Source organism: Sceloporus occidentalis, unplaced genomic scaffold, assembly GCF_023333645.1.
Source record: "Sceloporus occidentalis isolate IW3139 unplaced genomic scaffold, rSceOcc1.0.p SCAF_2, whole genome shotgun sequence".
Taxonomy (NCBI): Eukaryota; Metazoa; Chordata; class Lepidosauria; order Squamata; family Phrynosomatidae; genus Sceloporus; species Sceloporus occidentalis.
The window spans coordinates 115,030,339-115,051,924 of record NW_028316982.1 but is presented as its reverse complement, the minus strand read 5'-3'; the positions used below and the strand labels follow the sequence as shown (position 1 = coordinate 115,051,924).

Genomic DNA, 21,586 nt, shown 5'->3' with positions numbered 1-21,586 from the left:
CGATGGTCTTAGGAACCAAGACACCGCAATTTTATGGTTGGAGTCACCACAACATGAAGAATTGTATTAAGGGGTCGCAGCATTAGGAATGTTGAGAACCACTGGCCTAGAAGCTTTAATTGTTGCAAAACCTGGCAGCTAGGATGCTAACTAGTGCATGGTATTGGGATCATATTACTCCAGTACTGAAAGGAGTTTTGGCTTAACTTTTCAAACTCTTAAAGAGTTTGTGTCTGGCTTTTTGGGAGAACTGAGGGGCAAAACAGACGGCCCCGAAGCAGCGGCTTGATGCTGTTCCTTTCAATGCTGGATCAGGCCCACAGCAACTGCATGCCGCGGCCCCGATCCGGCACTCTGCAATGCCAAAAAGAGCCAGCAAAATGCCACTCCTTTTTAGAGTGGCAGAAGGGTACCCTTGCTGCTGCAGCAGCAGCTTTTCCATGTTTCTTTGGCACATCACGTCTAAATGCTGTGCCAAAGAAGTGGCATGATGCTGCCTGTCAGGCGAGTGGCATGATGCTGGCATTGGGGCAGAGTTGGGGCGGGTGGCGAGCGTTCACCATGCCCCTGCTCCATCCTGATGCCGGTGTGTTTAGCCCCTGAGTTTCTCTTTAAGAACCTGTCTGGATGCTAAGATTTTCAGAAGAAGCTTTCTTAAAAATACATCAGCACAGGGTTTCCTTCTTTGTTGCTCCCAGATTGTGGAGTTCATACTCTCTCTTTCTTGAGTTCAAATTCCCTTTATTTTTAGGTAGGATGTTGAGATACATCTTTTCAGTCTGGCTCTTTAAACTCTCTGTGATTATTAAATTCTGCTTGCTTATGATATTTCAGTAATTGTATTGTTTAATTAGTTTAGTGGTGTTAGCCTCCATGAGCATTATTTTGAATGGGAAGGTACAATAAAAATGAAAGAAATAAACTTCAGAACACCAGAAAATATGACCAAACAATGCAGGAGGTATTGACAGGTTAAGATCATGAGTATGGTGAAGAGAGTACTAGTGAACAACGGTTCTTTCCTGAAATGGGCAGTCTGAGACATTTAGTAAAAATGTACAAGCAGCAATAGTTAAGGAACCTCACAAAGTTATGACACAATTTAAAAGAGAGAAGTGGAATGTCTGAAACTGGAAAGTGATCTGGGCTAAAATGGGAATATCGAAGAATTACAAGATGCTTATATTTTGCTTATAAGACTTAATACTTGATAACATTACCCATATGTAATCAAGAGGGAAAGTATCTCTTTAGAGGCTATACATCATGCTCTTTATTGGACTGAGTACTTTGCAAGAGAGTCATCCAAAAATCTGAGTCCTGTTTTATTTTAAAATTTCCTAGTTAGGGCTCAAAATGTTCCCTTTTTGAAAAAAATAAAAGATTTTCATTATATGGCCTTTGTAATCAAATTCTTTGTGTGTTAAAATTAGAGAGTTAATAGTCTTGTACATTATAAACGGTTTGGAAACTTTTGAGAAGGTGTATCCCTGATCCATATTTCTCCTCTTATTTTAGGGAGTTCTGCTAGAGCACCGTGAGAAAGAATTTGGAGACAAAGTGAGCCTTGATGCTGTCCTTGAAGCTGTCAAGAAGATCAAGCCGCAACCTTCAGAACAGAAGAAATAAACATACATGCTATCCTCTTAGTATGCCTGGGTGTAAACTCACATTAGGTTGTAAAAACTTCCCAGAGACCAGCTGCATAATGCCCAGCTGTAATGGCTGTCTACTACTGTTGGCTTCAGATACCTGGTGATTCCTTCAGCCTTTGTTTTACTGGATTAATGAAAGGCTTGGTCTGAAATCTTAAGATCCAGCCAAGATAGTTTCCAGTTAGAACAATACTGCTAGGGGTATCGGGGTATCTGCATGGAGAACAGATGGAGGAAAACTAATAAACACTAAATTCAAAATTATTACAAAATATGACATTGTGTGTGGTTGTTGTTTTTGTAAACTCTTTACCACACTAGCTGGCCAAGTCCCTATATCCTAATAGTTCTCACACAGTTGGATTTTTTTTATTCTCCCACAAATATCAAACTAGACACGGTATTGGAGGGCAAGAGTGGTTTCCTACTGGGCCATTTTCTCCCATCAAAAGTTACTTGGGGCTGCTCTTCATCCAGGAACCAGGGGATATAAGAGGTATTTATAGCTTCTCCACTCCCCCAGCCTTGAAAATCCAAACATGGATTGCCCATCTCACTTCTAGGTTTGTGACTTTCTACAAGTTATGTTAAATGTGTTACTACATTTGGACCACAGACCATTTCAAAAATATATCCTTCCCCTGTAGCAATCCTGACAAAAAAATTAAACTCCCAGGCTTCACTAAGGACTGTTAAAACAAGCAAATCTCCACTGGCACTGGACAGAGCTCTTTTCCCAGTGTTGTTAACTACAGTCTGGGTAGGCCATTTTTCTCTCCAGGATTAGGACAATTGGAAAGAATGGTTATTCCCCATGTTCTGCGGTACTGAATTAAACCACCATCCACACCTATTACAAATGAATAATTAAACTTGTACAAGTCTTCAAAACACTTAGTATTGCTTGTTGTTTAGCTCGTATCAGTGAAAGAACATTTTCACACAAGATGCTTTTTCAGTAAGGGTAAAGAATCTTTGGTCTTCCAGATGACTTGGCCTATAGCAGTGACCGAGTGCCCAAACTGCAACCCAGACCCCACTTATTTATTGCAAAGTGCCACGTCCCTCTGGCTTTCTAGTAAGAAACTGGCAAACTCTGTGCTAGGGCTACAGCATGTGTGCCCACAGAGAGGGCTCTGAGTGCCACCTCTGGCACGCGTGCCATAGGTTCGCCATCACTGGCCTATAGCTTCTATTAGTCCCATTAACATGGTCAACGGTAAGGAATTGTGGGTCAAGACAGCTGGAGAACTAAAGCAAGGATTGGATGTTTATGGCCATCCAGAGGTATTTGGACTGCATCTCCCATCATTTGCAATATGGGGAACAGAGCAGTACCTCTAGCTGAGATACATACACATATATCTGAAAAATAATCTCCATTGTATTTAGTGGGATTTACTCTGAATGGTAAGCACACTTCCAGTGCAATTATATAATATGCCATTCAGACCATTCCCATTATTTGCTAGTGTTTTTCATCTCTTGTAGATAGTGACGGGGTATTCTCCAAGAGGAGATATGAACTACTCACCACTTAGCAGCAGCCAAAGGTCACTGAAACACCCACGTCCTCCATGTCCTTTAACAGCAAAGGCCATCAGGTCTACATACAGCTCTTTAGCTGCTCAGGTAGATTGTGGTGGCCTTGACTTACACACATCATGGCTATGATGTCACTGTCTCTCATTATGAGGGATCATTGTTTCCTCATAGCTAGAGGACCAATCTGGTTTGCTCACCTCCACCTCCATTTTGAGTCATCTTTCTTATTTGTCAGACAAACTGGAAAAAGAAATGAGTATTAGATAATCAGCTGCCAGTTTGTATATGCGGTGGGCCCTTGGTATCTGCTGGGGTTTGGTTCCAGGACCTTCTGTGGATACTAATACCCATAGATGCTCAAGTCCCATTAAACACAATTGCAAAGTAAAATGGTGTCCATTATATAAAATGGCAAAATCAAGGTTTCCTTTTTGGAATTTAGATTTTTGTTCATATTTTCAAGGTGTGGATGATTGAATCTGTGGATAAAAAAATCCATGGATATGGAGAGCTGACTTATAATGTATTAGTTTGTATGACATTTGTAGCTGCCTCAAGTCCTCAAATGCACAGGAGCTGTTTTTTCTTACAAATCCCACACCACTGCTGCGAATGTTTGAATACCATAACCACTTGTATGGCCCTATAGTCCGACCATTTCTGGTTTTTGGGGGGCAGTCTAGTTCTAACAATATTTGGTGACCCAAATAGACTTTGGTGACCCTATCACTCTGCCTCATGCAATGGTGGGAAACATGGGACATGGTACTCCTGCTGTTGCTGGACTACTATCAGTTCTAGCCAGCATTGATGATGACACAGTCTTCATTCCTAATAGTGCATCTACACAGGTCAAATAAAATGTTCTTACATAATTTTCACAGTGAGCTGTCCAAATGATGTATAGGAAGATTGGGGCTGAATCCTTTCCATCACCTCAGGAGGAGAAAAATGGGGATTTATCCTGGTTTTGAGTTGAAAATCCAGATATTTGAGCATCTGTGTGGACTGTGCTCCATATTGATGTCAGTGGGAGGGGGGAAGAGTTCAGAAATACATACATTGACATGCGTGTGGGGAGTGGAATTTATCAGACCAGGGTGTGTTGGAAAGGGAGAACTGTGTGGATAGTTCTCCTGAACTTGCCTCAGGGTGTGTAGCAAAGGCTGTGGTTGGGTGACCCAAAAGAAAAGCTGGATTTTTCTGTTAGTGTAGAAGCACTCTTAGAGGCTGCTTGGTTTTTTTTTAGAGAGGGTATGCATCCATCAATGCCAGGCCTGTGTTTTTCCTAGAAAAAGTGGTGTGGGTCAGGAATAAAGTTCTAGGTAGGAGATTGCAAAATGTTGTTTGTGTGATCAGGTGGTGTTGGACTACAGTTTTCAGGAGCATCCGGCAGCATGACCCTTGGTCATTGATTATGTGGGATGGTGTTGAATAAGAGCTGGAGCCTTCCAGATTGAGAACCAATGCTCTACATTGGCTTGAGTGATATGCTTAGACTATGTGTATGTCAAACACAGAATGGCAGAAAGCAAAAAATGCTGGGAATGGAATTTTTTCTGAGGGAATATTCTTGGCAATTGGAAAGTTTGGAGGTAAAGAAGTAAAATAAATTCACGGGGAAAGATACTAAGGTCTCTCGGGCCAATGATGGGCCCTCAAAATTACCAACATCCACAAATTAAGAGAATATATTTTCAAACTGATTTAACAGTTGTTATGATCCAACTGACCTTACCATAACATGAAGCCTTTATTTGAGAAAGTAGATTCTAGATGGAGCACTATCCTCCTGCCTCCTCATCATTTTTAAAAAATAAAATGACATTTTTGTATCCTTTAAAAACAAACTCTCAGTTTTGTGTGCTAATTTTAGTATCTCCACCTCTCCAGAAGTCAGAATCCACCTAGTGTGGAGTTACAGGGTTTCTGACTTTACAGCATGGGACATCCAGATGTTGTTTGACTGCAAAACTCATCATCCCTAGCCACCATTACCAATGGTGAATGATGGTGGGAATTCAAGAGCTATATGTACTTCCCCCACTGAATAAACAGTTATATTAGGCTGATGCTATTTCCCTGAGACAAAAATGGGACATTAGGATGACAAAACCGGAAGGGTTATGTAATACTCCATAACAAAATAAGACAACAGCAAAAGTTTTATTATATGAACATATTGAGATAGCAATTATTCTTCAGTGGCAGAACTCATACAAAAATTTAGGTAGACGTAGAGGGGGACTGTATTTCACCAGGATCATACCATGGATATTTCTCAATGAAGTAATCTTATGCAGCAAATTTTGGTCTTTCAATACGTTATCATAAAACGTCTTGTACTCCATGACACACGGTGCTATCATTTTTACAACCACAATTTCAAACAGATCTAACCATTTCTGCAACATGCCAGGGTGTTTTTCTCGAAAACGGGTCAAAATTGACGTTTGTTTTAAAACAACGGGACAGTTTGGAAATACGAAATAAACGGTACTGTCCCATTTAAAATGATATGTACGTTCAGCCTAAGTTATACTTGCAGAATTCAACCACCAAATTTGCCTTGGGCATTTTAGATCATTTCTTCACTATCTGGTAGCTGAAAGTTTAGAACAGGAAGATTTAAGTGTTGCAACTTACAGCTGTCTACTAAAAACAAAAGATGACAATGTCACCAGGGTAATTATTGGAAAAGTTAAGCTGATAACATTGAACAGAGCTGTTTGATTCTGCTCGGTGTTACAACAAAGACAGTTACATTGCAAGAGTGACCTCTGCTGGGCATCTACATTTGTTTTATTGCAGTCCTCTTTACCACTGCAGATCAAATAAAGCCAAATTTAGCACTCAGGTCCTCAGCAGGCTTTTACCACTTTCCAACCTTCTACCTCACAGGTGGGAACTGTGTAGCCTTCCAGATGCTGATGCACAACAAGGATCAGTAGTCCTAGCCAGCACAGTCAATGGGGAAAGATACTGCGGATTGTATCCCAAAGCTCTCTGGAGGACCACCTGCTTCCCATCCTGTTGTACCACATAAGGAGAGGGATCTGCACAGTTCCTGTTAAGGTCTAGAAGGCCCAGGATATTCACTGGGTGCCTGTCAAAGAGAAATTAAATATGTGAAAGATTAGCATACAGAAGAAGGCATGGGTTCTGTGGATGTTATGGATAGATTTCAGCTGCACAGCCATCTGAATTTCAGTGGGTGCAATTTCAATCTGCACATGCCGGAAGAAGCACCACCCACTGAGCCTATGTCTCACAATTTTGTTATTTATTAAGACTTATCAAGAGCTCTGTGGTGGCAGAAATGCAGCAGTTGGAGTATCTCCTGGGTTTGGAGGTGAAACATTAAGCCCAGCTGTTTTGAAGGGAAGGATGGACCCACTCTCAGCATGTTACTACTGCTAAGAGGTGAGGTGTACACCCTGAACCTACTTCAATCACATGTTAACACCCCTCTTAGTCACACCATCATACCTTCCAACTGTCCCAGGCCCCATTCCCACTGGCCCAGTTAACGTGGGTGGAACTGGGTAGATCCAGATGCCCCTCCCCCAAATCTCTCTGTGAGCGAGTGCCCACTACGACTGAGGGGCATTTTAACCCGAATGCCTTATCGGGTTTAACCTGAGGGCGCCTGCTGTCAATCAAGCAATCGTCATAGGTGACGTTTGCAGGGGCATCGGAAGTGTCCTCCCCCCTCCTTTTTTTAAAGAGCCATGCACAAGATGCCCCAAAGTGCGCACCTTTTGTCAAATAAAACCTCTTTGTGTGTGTGTGTGTGTGTGTGTGTGGGGTGCAGGTTATGATCTCCCCCTGGCCCCATTTTCAACCCCAAAATGCAAGTTAATGCATCCAGTATCCCCCATTCCTTGCCACCCCAGAATGCCTCATACACAGATAATCATAATAATAATATCAATAATATTAATTCCTCACCTCGGAATGCCAGAAAAGGATGCTTTTTTTTTTTTTTTTTTGCTCTCTCTAGGCTACCCCTGAATTCCTAGCAAAAGCTGTATCAATTTGTCAATTTACACAATTGGAAAGAGAAGCATTATATTCAGTTGGTAACATTCATCCAGCAGTCATTCCAAAGGAAATAATAGCCTGCCCTAGCAAAAGCTGTATCAATTTGCCAAGTTGCAACATTACATTTGGTTTGTAACATTCATTCCCAATCCAGCTGAAAGACTATGCACATAGAATAGACAAGAGAAAAATAATTTTAAAAGAATACACATCAAAGGGAAAAGGTCCCTGATGGATAGGAGAGGCTTGTCTTGCTCTGCCCCCCCCCACCTGCCCTGAAATGACCCTTGCTCCTGCTCACTATCTATCTATATATCAATCAATCAATCAATCTTTATTAATGCTTAAGCCAAAGGCCATTCGCATGATAAAATATAAAACCAATAACAGCAATTCAGAATTATAAAATATTCCATCAGATAACATCCAGATTTAATACATAATATACTTCCAGTCAATTAAATAAGACAGCGTTAAAAAAAACAAAGAAAAACCACTTCAAGGTTTGGGTAAGATCATCCATCTATATATCTATTGCCAAGAACATGCACATTTTTTGCCAAAAATAATTTTAAAAGAATACAAATAAAAGGGAAAAGGTCCCTGATGGATAGGAGAGGCTTGTCTTGCTCTGCTCCCCCCCCCACCTGCCCTGAAATGACCCTTGCTCCTGCTCACCATCTATCTATATATCTATATATCTATATAGATATTTATTGCCAAGAACATGCGCATTTTTTGCCAAAAATAATAAAAAAAATACACATCAAAGGGAAATTATCAGAAATAGAAGAGGTTGCTTCTGCTGCAGCTGTATTTCCCTACATGCCCCAGCGTAGCCCCGCAACCCAATTCCCCCTGGAAATCCTCCTCCTCCTCCTCCTCCTTCCTTCAGACCCTCTCCTTCCTCGGGGATGTCCATTGACTCTTTCTCCCAGCTCCTTCATCCTCCTCCTTCTCTTCCTCCTCCTCCTTCATCACTTTCTCCACCCCCACCTCTCTCTGACAGCCCTCTGAAGCCCAAAAGTCACCCCTTTGCATCCAGATCCCCCCTTTTCCCCGCTCTTTCCTCCTCCTCTTCATCCTCCTCCCTCCCTTCTGATGATGGGAGGGAATGCCCTGCCCTTTGCCCACCCTCTGACCTAAATCCCTCCCTCAATTTGCCCCGGTCATGATCGGGCTCAAGTTCATATTCCACAGAACCTGGGGTTTCTCAAAAGAAACGCTATTTGCGCCGATTTCATTTAACCCGCTCTAAGGGGCATTTGCCATGGAACGGGTGTGCAAGCTTCTGATTCGCTTGTGGGGGATTCAGGGTGAATATGAACTTCACGTGCAAGAATCGATTTCAGAACCGGGGTAAATTGTAATGTGAATGGCCACCCAGTTTATCAGGGATACTCCTGATCAATCCTCTACTTTCCCACTTTTTCAGCTACGTTTAAAATATTCCATTTTCTCTCCTTCTGCTTTCCCCCTTTGTCCTCAGCTTACCTCAGTTGCTACAAATTGAGTTCAAAGTACAGAAATAATTTATACTCAGCTAACTCAGCAGAGTGGCGAGAAGATGAATCTTGCTCATCCCTGCAGTCTTAGATAAAAGCAAACTGCTAGAGATCCTCCTAGCACATGTAATCTTTAAACTGTTTTAAAAATGTTTTAATGGAAAAACAACTGAGTCCTGTTTATTATATTAATAATAATATAATATGCTGCACAGACGGGCCCTATGGGTGCCGTCGTTACGTGCGAGGGGTGGCACTTCCAGACGCAACTTGCCCCTCGCACATGACGAGGGCGTCAAAATGGCAGCACCCTGTACATACGGGCGCCGCCATTTTGACGTGACAGACGCATAGCGTCCACACATCCAGGCACCTTTGTGACTTGCAGCATTACAAAGACACCATAAGAAGAGCCTGCTTTTTGTGGGTTCTTTTTGCTCCGTGATGGAGCCACACAGTTTGTCCGCTGCGGCTCCCTTGCGGAGCAAACCAGGGAGGTGGGAGACCGCCCTTTTGGGGCAGTCTGTATCCTGCCACTGTGAAACATTATTTTATGGATTGGAAAGCTTGACCAACCATGTTTTGATATTTTCTAACATTAAAACTTATTAGGCTTTGATATGATTTACAGCTTTCAATTAATTCCCCCCCCCCACTTATTATTCCTATTAAATCTGAATATATGTAGACCAAGCGTAGTAAAACATGTGAAGTACTCTCTGCAAGTGCAAAAGCACTTTTCAGAAAACACACAAAATAGAAGTTAAACATTAGCACTGGCATTAAACATTTTGAATAAAAACATTGAAAAGGCTTTCAGATATTCAGATATTCAGATGTTAAATTGTTCCTTAAAATAGTGCTCTTTTAAAGCAAGTTACTTGGGTTCAACTTGTGTAAACTGGAGGATTTTTGAATGGCTTTTCTTGCACTATAAAATTAAGGCGTTAAAAAGAAGCAACTGACACTGGTCTAACAATGAACAACTGCCAATGAACTGTTAAAGTTAAAATGTTTAAATACAGTCAATCTTTGTAGTTCCAGTATGAGGGTTGGAAAATAGAAATAATAGCCAGCCAGACCCAGACCCAGACACACACACACGAATAACCAGTTAAAAAAACTATGGCTACATCTGCATTGCAGAAATAATCCAGTTTGAACCCACTTTAATGGTCATGACTCAATCCGCTGGGATCCTGAGAATTGTAGTTCGTTGTGGCACCAGTGCCGTCTGACAGAGAAGGCTAAATACCTTTTAAAAACCTACAGTTCCAAGGATTCCAGAGCAATGAGACATGGTAGTTAAAGTGGTGTCAAAGTGGATTATTTCTGCAATGTGGATGAAGCCCAGGAGTGTTTTTAAAAAAACAATACCAAGTCATTTGGTTTAAACCAGCCAACACTGGTTGTCTCTTCTCTCACCTAGGAATTTATCAAAATTGCGAGATCACAATGAAGATTTTCAGATGATGTTGTACTTAGAGAGGACTTATCCCGGGAAGAAACAGTCATACTCCAGCAACAAACCATTCACGGGCTTTCCTGTGAATTGCTGAAAACTCTACTTAAGAAAATGTGTTGAATGTATCTTCTGAACTGCTATCTCTCTCGTCATCCAGGGTTTCATCATTGAATGGTTTCTTCATCCTAGAGTATTTCTCTTGAAATTGTGGTTCAGTATTCACTGCTCTGCTCTGAGAGAGCCAGCTTGGCATAATGGTTTGAGCATTGGACATTGGAGACTAGGGTTCAAACCATGGCAGGGCCATGTAAATCCACTGGGTGACCTTGGGCAAGTCATACTCCCTCAGCCTCAGAGGATGGCAATGGCAACTCCCCTCTGAAGAAACTTGCCAAGAAAACCCCATGATAGTTTCACCTTAGGTTTGCCATAAGTCAGAAACAACTTGAAAGTGCACACAACAATAACAGCAGCAACAACAAATTCATTGTGCAGATAACAGCTTTATCTTTCAAGAGTCTGTCATTTATAGTTTCTTTGCTTGGCCATGAAACCCACTGAGTGACCTTGGGCAAGTCACACTCTCTCAGCCTCAGGGGAAAGCAATGGCAAAGCTCCTCTGAACAAATCTGGCTGACAAAATCCCAGGATAGATTCACCTTAGATTTGCCACAAGTCAAAAATGACTTGAAGACCTAACAACAACCAATAAACTACAGGTTTGCTGTAGCACCAGAGCTCTCTGACAGAGAAAAACTAAACACAGTATCCTACACACTACAGTTCCCATAATTCCATAGCATGGCGCCATGGCAGTTATTTGTTGTTAACTGCCCTCGAACCGATCTCGACTCATGGCGACTCTATGGATGAGACATCTCCAAGACCCCTGTCCTTCACTGCTCTGCTTAATTCCTGCAACCCCATAAAACCCGTGACCCCCTTAATAGAGTCCATCCACCTGGCATGTGGCCTTCGTCTCTTCCTACTTCCCTCCACCTTTCCAAGCAATAATGTCTTTTCCAATGAGTCCTTCTTTCTCATGAAGTGTCTGAAGTATGACAGCCTCAGTTTGGTCATCTTGGCTTCCAGGGAGGTTTCTGGCTTGATCTGCTCTAGGACCCATTTGTTTGTCCTTTTGGCTGTCCATGGGATCCTCAGCACGCTTCTCTGGCACCACATCTCATATGAATTGATTTTCTTCCTATCATCTTTCTTAACTGTTCAGCTCTCACATCCATACATGGTAATATTGAATACAGTGGCTTGTATAATTCTTAGTTTTGTGCTGAGTTGTATATCTTTGTATTTTGGAATCTTTTCTAGTTCTTTCATAGCCACCCTCCCCATTCTTAATCTTTTTATGATTTTCTGGCTTCAGTCCCCATTTCTATCAATGTTTGATCCCGGGTATGAGGATTCTTTTACTATTTCTATTTCTTCATTGTCTAGTTTGAACTTGTGTGAAGGTCCTCGGTGGTCTTTATTTTTGTTGTCTTTATGTTTAACGTTAAACCTGCCTTTGCACTTTCTTCTTTGATGTTCCTTAATAGTTCTTCAAGGTCTTTGAAGTATTCTACAAGAACTATGGTGTCATCTGCATAACTTAGATTATTGAATCATAGAGTTGGAAGAGATCACAAGGGCCATCCAGTCCAACTCCCTGCCATGCAGGAAATCTCAATCAAAGCCTCCCTGACAGATGGCCATCCAACCTCTGTTTAAAGACCTCTAAGGAAGGAGACTTCAGACTCCGAGGAAGTGTGTTCCACTGTCGAACAGCCTTTACTGTCAGAAAGTTCCTCCTAATGTTGAGGTGGAATCTCTTTTCCTGTAGCTTTCATCCACTGTTCCGCATTCTAGTCTCTGGAGCAGCAGAAAACAACATCCCTTCAAACAATGCTATCATATCACCTCTTAACCTTCCCTTCTCCAGGCTAAACATCCCTAGCTCCCTAAGTCTTTCCTCATAGGACATGGTTTCCAGACCCTTCACCATTTTAGTCACCCTCCTTTGGACACGTCCCAGTTTCTCAACATCTTTTTAAATTGTGGTGCCCAGAATTGGACATAGTATTCCAGGTGGGGCCTGACCAGAGCAGAATACAGTGGCACTAATTGCATTGGCCTTTTTAGCTGTCACATCGCACTGTTGGCTCATGTTCAACTTGTGGTCTACTTGGACCTTCCTCCTATCTTCACTCCTCCTTCTTTTGTGTCCAAGACGGCTTTTTCTTATAATATGTTCTGCATACAAATTGAACAGATAGGGTGAAAGGATACAGCCTTGTCTGACCCCTTTACCAATTGGGAATCATTCTGCTTCTCAATGTTGTTTTCTGGCAGTAGTCTCTTGTCCTGAGTACAGATTCCTCATCAAGACTGTCAGATGTGTTGGCACTCGGAACGATGGATGCAAGCTACAGGGAAAGAGATTCCACCTCAACATTAGGGGGAATTTCCTGACAGTAAAGGCTGTTTGACAGTGCAACACACTCCCTTGGAGTGTGGTGGAGTCTCCTTCCTTGCAGGTCTTTAAACAGAGGTTGGATGGCCATCTGTCAGGGATGCCTTGACTTAGAGTTCCTGCATGGCAGGGGGTTGGGACTGGATGGCCCTTGTGGTCTCTTCCAACTCTATGATTCTATGAGTTCAAGCTGGTATCAAACTGCTTCCTTTCTGCAGCTGGAATGAGACCATGGTGTGGAAGGCAGGGGACTTTGGACCTCCCAGCCAGGCCTCCTGCAACTTGTGTGGCTGCTTTTGGTGGATGCCCAGAGGCAACAAAGCCTATGAGCAGATATTGTCACAGCAGTGGATTAATTCCACAGTAGATTCCCAGGGACCTGGCAGCCCTGTTAGCAAGCAATGGATATTAGGCTCAGAAGAAGAAGAGAAAAGAAAAGGAGGGAGGCATTTCAGGGGCCCCGGTCTTCCCATTCGTTTCTCTCTCTCTCCAACTAGACGCCTTTGGGGGAGGGTTGTGAGACAGGCGTGGCCAGTTTTGCACATGAGATTTCCTGTTCTGGGCGAGAACAAGAGCAGCAACCACCACCCAGGATCTCCAGCAGCTACCTCCTCTTTCTCTCTCTCTCTCCCTCTTTATTATTTTCTATTTTCCAAGCCTAAGCTCTTGCATCTCTTTCTCTGCAACTGTATTGCAGCAGCCGGATCTCATGGAATTCTCCAAGCAGGAAAGCAGCTGAGAACAAACAAACAAACAACAGCTCTATTTCCAAAAAGCAACTTCTGGGTCCTTTGCCCCCAACTTGGTGCAACTTAGCTCTTTGGTAAGTCCTGCTTCCCCTGATCTCTCTCTGTAAACCGATCCTATGGGAGTTTGGCCCTCAATCTCCCCTCCTTCCAGTTTCCAACCTTGATTATATTATATGTAGATATATTTCTTTCCTTCATTGTTTTGGGGCTGGAGTTGAGCTTTTCTTTCCTGTTGATCCCTCCCTACAAGGCCAGTTCCCTCTCTCTTTCCCTCTCTCTCTGCTTTGTTGTGCACTCGTGGCCAGTCCCAGCTTTCTATTGTGTGTGTGTGTTTATTTTATTTTATGTTTTCGTCTATTGGGATTCAATTCTTTGCAATCTGAAAGCAAACATGTTCATCTGGGCACTTGGTTGGGCCTTTCAGGAAGCAGGGAGGCATTCAGTGGGTGTTGATCTTTGGCAGAAAGTTATGATCCTTTGTATTTCCCAGCACATAGCATTGAGTATTTTATTGTAGTATTTAGTATATATATATATATATATATATATATATATATATATATATATATATATATAAAATCTAAGCTTAATACACGTTGCTGGAACGTTGCTGGATGGAGTAACAAACACCAAGACCACTCTTTATCAATTTTATAACTATGGTGGACATTTTGCAAGAGACATGGTATACATGGAATTTGTGGTTAAATGACTACACACACACACACGCACACACACATATATTGGTGATGCTTCTGAAAGGGTGACTTTCCTCACTTTCCCCCCTCAAATGCAGACTGAAAAAAACATACAACTCCCTTCTAATTGTTTGAGTTAACTCTTATTATTATTATTATCGTGGAGGACAAAGTTGCAACATTGTCTATTTTTTCTGGGAAGTATACATGTGTGTTTAGAAATATTCACACTTAGCAGATGTTTATTGGTTTGGAAACATTTTTATTAAAAAAAGAAACAAATTTTGTGTGAGTTTTTCCTTCGACAGCAACTTAAAGGGACCAGCTTAACTAACAAGAAGGATAAACCTTCTGGAGAAGTTCTTTTTATTTTATTTCCACCCTTCTGACCCTTCCATGAAAACAGGATCTTGTTCTTCCACTACTTTTTCAGAGAGTTTGCTTCCTGTCTTCCCACAATGGGGTTCCTGTTGCTGTTTTGAATGGAAAGTTATTCCTTATCTGTCCCACCCATGGCTAATTCAGTTGGCTTTTTGGATTGCTTAGTCATATGCTTGGTTTCAGGTGAAAGATTTGGATGAGGTCTGAAATCTGGTTCCTGGGGCTGGATATGCAGTGCAGAAATAGTGCAGTTGGATGTTGCTTGAACTGCCATGGCTGAATGCTAGGGAATCCTGTTGTTTCATGAGACATTTTGTCTTCTCTGTCAGAGAGCACTGGTGCCACAACAAACTATAAATCCCAGGAGTCCATAGTTTGGAGACAGGGCAGTTAAAGTGGTGTCAAACTGGATTATTTCTGCAGTGCAGGTCCAGCCTGATACATTAGAATGAAGCTCCCAAGTGTGATACTCTCTGCATCAAATAACAAGGTAAGAAGGAGTAAAGATTTGCAAGAGTATTTTCAGAACTAACAGGGCATCACTCTGTATCAACTCAAATGGAAGTCCCATTGAATTTACTGGGATTTATGCCCGGATGAGGATTGCAGCCTGAACATCCAATCTGAACCTTCCAGTGCCAATTCATTTTGAGTCAAAAATCATTGGCCTGTTACAGACAGCCAAAATAAAGCTGCTTCGAGTCACAGTGGAGGTATGGTGTTTCAATGATGCATGTGTCCTAAGAGTCCAGAAGTCGCACCAAAGCCACACTCCAGCCCTAAGGACTGGAGCGTGGCTTTGGTGTGGCTTCTGGACTCTTAGGACGCATGCATCATTGAAACACCATACCTCCACTGTGACTTGAAGCAGCTTTATTTTGGCTGTCTGTAACAGGCCATTGTGACTTTTAAGCTTATTTACTGATATGTGTACTTTCTGTGCATCCACAAGTTGAACTGAAAGTGGTTTACAATTAAACACTATATAGTGGGCCCTTGTTATCTGCTGGGGTTTGATTCCAGGACTCCCTGGGGATACCAAAATTCTTGCAAACAAGCTTGTAAAATGTGGGCTAGACAAGGTAACTGTTACATGGATTTGTAATTGGTTGACCGGCCAAACCCAAAGGGTGCTCAACAATGGCTCTTTTTCATCCTGGAGAGAAGTGACCAGTGGGGTCCCACGGGGCTCTGTCCTGGGCCCAGTGCTGTTCAACATCTTTATCAATGACTTAGATGAAGGAAAAGAGGGCATGCTTTTCAAATTTGCAGATGACACCAAATTAGGAGAAGTAGCTAATGCCCCAGAGGACAGGATCAAAATTCAAAATGACCTTAACAGATTAGAAAGCTGGGCCAAAGCTAACAAAAAGGAAATTCAATAAGGTACTGCACTTAGGGCGGAAAAATAAAATGCACAGATATAGGATGGGGGGACACCTGGCTGAATGAGACTACATGTGAAAGGGATCTAGGAGTCCAAGTAGACCACAAGTTGAACATGAGTCAACAGTGTGATGCGGCAGTTAACAAGGCCAATGCGATTTTAGGCTGCATCAATAGAAGTATAGTGTCTATATCAAGGGAAGAAATAGTGCCATTCTATTCTGCTCTGGACAGGCCCCACCTGGAATATTGCGTCTAGTTCTGGGCACCGCAATTTAAAAAGGATGTTGAAAAACTGGAGCGTGTCGAAAGGAGGGCGACTAGAATGGTGAAGGGCCTGGAAACAATGTCCTATGAGGAAAGACTTAGGGAGCTGGGGATGTTTAGCCTGGAGAAGAGAAGGTTAAGAGGTGATATGATAGCCCTGTTTAAATACTTGAAGGGTTGTCATATTGAGGAGGGAGCTGACTTGTTTTCTGCTGCTCCAGAGACTAGGATCTGGAGCAGTGGATGCAAGCTACAGGAAGAGATTCCACCTCAACATTAGGAAGAACTTCCTGACAGTAAGGGCAGTTTGACAGTGGAACTTACTCCCTCGGAGTGTAGTGGAGTCTTCCTCCTTGGAGGACTTTAAGCAGAGGTTGGATGGCCATCTGTTGGGGATGCTTTGACTGAGAGTTCCTGCATGGCAGGGGTTTGGACTGAATGGCCCTTGTGGGCTCTTCCAACTCTATGATTCTAGCCCTCCAAGGTTTCTGCTACTGATATGCTGATGTGTTAAATGCACCATTCCTGCTTTTGCTTGCCAAGACACCAAGTACTAGTTTCTCCACAGTTCATTAGAAAAAACTTTGTTCTGCTCTGTAGTCTGCTTCTTGACGGATCGTTTATTTCAGAGCCAATGTATTTAGCTGGGAAATGGCATGTCTGTGTGTGAAGGAGACCTTGTGGATTCAGTAGATCTGAGTTTGGAGAGCTTACATCCCACATCTGGCTTAAAGTAAATGAAATTCTTCTCCCCTCTGTCTTGGCAGAATGTAACATTAGCATATTAATCAGTCTAAATATGGCAGTGAAGCTTGCTACTCTACAAACTATTCCATGTTCAGTTTTGGCCCTGTCAGTGTGCATCATTGTTTTATGTCAAAGCAGCTGTTTAGTTAATAGCTTTCCTGGTAGCCTTATGCAAGTGAGTGAGTGCTCTGGTAGAAGTTAGAGATAACTCTCCATCCTTTGTACTCCAGCCTACAGTCAGCCCCCCGCATTTGCAGCTTTGGGCATTGTGGATTTGCTTATCCACATATTTGATTAATATGTTGTCTCTAGGAATTTCTAGATCCTCTGGTGCAACTCTGCTGAAAATTGACCATAGAATTCTGGTGGAAGACCTAGAGATTCCTAGAAAAAAAACATTTCTCTAGGCATTTGTAGGTCCTCCAATTTGATTCTATGGTCAGCGTCTGCTGCATAGAATGACCACAGAGTTGCACCGGAGGACATAGAGATTGCTAGATAGGTGTTCTCTCAGGTAAAACAAATAGGGGTTTTTTATTTTTGTTTTTTCCATTTTCATGGGGGTCATGAGCCCCTAACCTCAGTGAATGTGGGGGCCCACTGTACTTGTTATATGATGTCCACAGATGAACAGAAGACCTTTCATGAAACTGTAACAGACTGGTAGAGAAGGAAGAAATTGTTCTAGCATTCCTTCACCAGACCACATGATATGCAATTGGGCATAGTGGTTAGAGTGGCTATATTTGGTGTTTACCAAGGGTCAGTGTGGCAGTCATGAAAGAGTTGCCACTGAAAATGGAATTATACTGCCAAATTGTCCTCATCTTGCCCATAAGGTCTGAGCCTGCTCCTTGTGTGAATCTTCCTTCTGTTGTTGAAAGCCATTTGAGTTCTTGCACCCGCTTTCCAGTAGCTGGTTAGGAAACTCAGAGCAACCATCTAGCAATCGCATACCAACAGAGTTCCAGAGTTGTAAACTGATCACATGTTGAGTGCTGCTTTTCTGCTGCGTGACTAGTGCAAACAAATACTTTGGGCCCTTGGTATATGCTGGAGTTTGGTTCCAGGATCCCCCATGGGTACTAAAATCCATTGATGGTCAAGTCCCATTAAACTGAATGACATAGTAAGTTGGTGTCCCTTATATAAAATGGCAAAATCAGGATTTGCTTTTGGGGACTTGCCTATGTTTTAAATATTTTCAAATTGTGGATGCTTAAATCCGTGGATAAAAATATCCTTGGATATGGAGGGCTGACTGTATCACCAAAGAGAGTTATGGACAGTAGCCCTGTTACCCATACTGTTCTACAGTAATAAAAATGTCAACGTTTGCCTGGATGTCAGTGTATCACTTCAGATTTTTTTTAGCTCTGTGTTCTTATTCATTAGTTGGTCTGTACTGGGTGACCTTGGGCAATTACTCTCTCTCAGCCTCAGGGGAAGGCAATGGCATACCTCCTCTGAACAAAACTTGCCAAGAAAACCTCATGGAGAATTTGCCTTAGGATTGTCATAAGTCGGAAAGGACTTGAAATCACACAGCAGCAACAACAACAACAACAACTGCTATCTATATTCTGTCTTTCAGGTTACAGAGCCTTCCAGGATGGCTTAAAAGTAACATCAAAATGCAGTAAAACACACATACTAACACAGATCATTGTAGATTTGTCAGGCAGCTGATGACTGATGTCCCTGTGGTGGAGAGGGAACAGTTCGGATGGTGACTCCTTTGTGATTGTCTTTGCCTGACTGCTTCCCATGTGATGAATCATATAGAAAGTATCATGTATGGAAAAGAAAGATGAAACAATAGTAAGAGAAATACTTAAAGATGTATAGAGATGTATATCAAAGAAAAAAATAACAAGAGATTATGTAAGATTTAATGGCAGATGTTATTATAATGGTATGCATATAGATATGTAATATGGTTAAACTTTGTTTTTGTTTTTGTTACCTTTAATAATAATAATAATAGTAATAATAATAATAGAAAAATATCATGTAAAGTTTGCTTTTGTATAGAGTTCAAGGTACCAGTTATTACCAATGTGGTATCTGTGGTTTGGGCTACAGCTCTGAGCAAATGATCTCTCAAATTTCGATTAGTGGGTAAAGAAATAAGAGGGTAGGATTGTATTTCTGATCTAGCGTAGAAGGATGAGGGGTTGCAGTCCAGCCAAATCTGGGGCCCTTTCACATTATGCAGTTACAGTGCTATCATTTAACTTTAGCTGCCATGGCAAGATTGCATGAATTCCTAGAACAGGGAACCTAAGGAAGAGTAGTTAAAATTTTCTACCAGACTGCTCTAGGATTTCACTAAACCATAATGGAATCATAGTGTTATAATTGTGTAGTGTGAAAGAGCTCCCCAAAGGCCATGCATCTGAGTAAGAGGCTTGTTTGAACAAGGCCAATGAGTACAATACTGGCTTTCCTCGTCCCCAGTCTGTTTCTTGATGACGTGGGATCAAAATATGTGGGCCATTCAGATACAAGACAAAGTGAGCATTTGATACCCAGTTCTTAACAAGCAGGTCTTTTTTTCCAGATAGTTCTCATTCATGTGCTGCATATTGCAAGGAGCCAAGCTAATTTAGCCTGCTGTATATTATCTAAAAAATGGTCCAGTAGTTCAAAATAGTTGAAATAAAGAAATTGATTGAATGAAGCGGGGGGGGGGGGGGGGATAACAAAAAGTCTTTTAATGTGGTCGAAAGGCTCAGACAAATTCAAATTCATAAAGTTCCTTGAATGTTTATGTGTGTTGTGACTATATTAAATGAAAACTTAATTTCATATACTTTCTCAGTGTTGCTTTCAAGGGAAACGGTCTGGTCAAGGGAAACGGTCCTGATGGCACAAAAATTCCTCATTTTTGTATACCTGAAATGCACTTTTGTGGCATAGTGAAAGACAAGGTTGTTTTCAGATTTTATTACTAATCATTCCAGTTGCCAAGTTTCAGTTGTACTATGTGCCCTGGTTAGGATGATTAATCTTTCTGAAGGAACCCAGTCTAAAAACAGTTTCCTCAGAAAAAACAGAGCTGTGGTAAACTCCCCTTTCTGAATCACCTTTTTTTCAAGCTCCAACTCCTAAATGCCTGGCAGTTTTTACTGATTTCTATGATTATAGTGTCTTTGAACTGCCCTGTTTTGTGGCTGTTACCTACCCACTCCAGCTCTCATTATATGCATATTTTGCACCAAACTGCAGCAGAAGAAAATACATGGAAAATATTTTAGAGGTGGAAAATATGGATGAAGTGATCCTGAATGGCAGCTCTTCATGTAACCATGTGTACAGGGACTGAGCTCTTCTCTTACCTACTTTGCCTTTCTTTTACCTGGCTTTCTCCCCTCTTTTTTGGCTTCCCCATTGAACTAGCTCTCCAATCCTTCCTTTCTCGCACATGGTCTTCTTGACCATACCTGTTGAGATGGAACTGGAATGAGAAAGTCTGTTGCAGCTTTTGCTCACCGCGGCAACATGTTTCACAATGTTATGTTCTGTACAGCTGCCTGAGATTGCTTAATGGTGAGCTGGCCCTGACTTCTCTCTCCCTTTCTGAAAAGGACACACACACGAAGGTGTTGGTTTATGTGTGTGATGTGACCCTGAACTGTTGCCTTCTCCTTGGTAACACCAAGGACTGATTGTCCTACCACAGCAGATGTTCTTTGTGTAACTCTTTGCAGTCTTTGACCATTCTATTCTGTACAATAAAAGGGTTAAGACAGGTCACGGGGAAGTCCCAAATGAATGCAGAGCCTCTCTGGAAAAGGCACAGTGGGAGAAAGTTTCCCAGCTAGGCATACTGGCTGCTGTCGGTGATAGAAGGAGCAATGTGGTAGGATGGATGATAGTGAGGGGTTTGGATCAGAAAGACTTGACTTTAAAACAACAACAACACCCCCCCCCCCTTCGGCCTTGAAGGGACTTTTGGGAATGTGGCAGACTTGGGCAGGCCACTATTGTCCAATCTAACATAACTCATAGGATACTTGTAAGAATAAAGTAGAGCAACCCTTGATCTCCCTGGAGGAAGGGTAGCGTGCAGAACTGGTGAATACTCCAGGTAAGTGTGTTGTGTGATAGAGGATACTTCAGAGATATTGCAATTTTAGGGGAAAGGCAGGGTATAAATAAGGGTGATGACAAGAGTTGTTGATAATGGTTGTTGCGGTTATGTGATTTGTTTAATTGTTGTAAGCTCCTGCAAGTGATATGGATGCGTCAGAAAAATGGGTGGCAAGTTTTCTGAACAAAGAAAACAAAATTATATGGCATAAATACAGGGAGCTTGTTCCAGTGGAAAGTCTTAGCTGCATATTGGCCATTTAAATGCCATGTGAGAGTGAGGTCTGTGTAAATCTCTCTGTAGACTTTGTAGAGAGCTGAAAAGGAGTGAGTCAGGCAGAAGACTGGAGTCACCTATCAAAGGTGGTAGATTTCCTCCCCAAATATTTTGGGGAAAAGGAAGAAAAGGCAAGTTCAGTCATTGCTGGCACTGGCACAGCATTCCAACTGCTCTCTGGTTCCCTGCCTCATCCACTTGTCATTTTAAAATGGAGGATATGATGGGAAATTGCCACTTGCCCCCTCTCCTTTCAGGGCATTTGGAGGAAGTGTGTGACACAATCATGCGTGCTATATGGCTGC

At 42.1% G+C, this 21,586-nt stretch overlaps 2 protein-coding genes across 4 annotated transcripts in view; both read left to right on the top strand.

Moving 5' to 3' along the window:
• LOC149318896 (peroxiredoxin-like 2A) overlaps positions 1-1,927 on the top strand; it is a 29,464-nt gene extending 27,537 nt beyond the window's left edge. For all 3 annotated transcript variants that reach the window (XM_089510645.1, XM_089510643.1, XM_089510644.1), the window contains exon 6: positions 1,519-1,927. In XM_089510645.1, the coding sequence (XP_089366771.1) occupies positions 1,519-1,629 (111 nt within the window). In that variant the 3' untranslated portion in view covers positions 1,630-1,927. The remainder of the gene's footprint in view (positions 1-1,518) is intronic.
• Positions 1,928-13,292: 11,365 nt separating this feature from the next.
• The window catches only part of LOC149318895 (tetraspanin-14-like), a 52,925-nt gene continuing 44,631 nt past the window's right edge, over positions 13,293-21,586 (top strand). The window contains exon 1 of the mRNA XM_089510642.1: positions 13,293-13,504. The gene's annotated coding sequence lies outside the window, so the exon portion shown is untranslated. The remainder of the gene's footprint in view (positions 13,505-21,586) is intronic.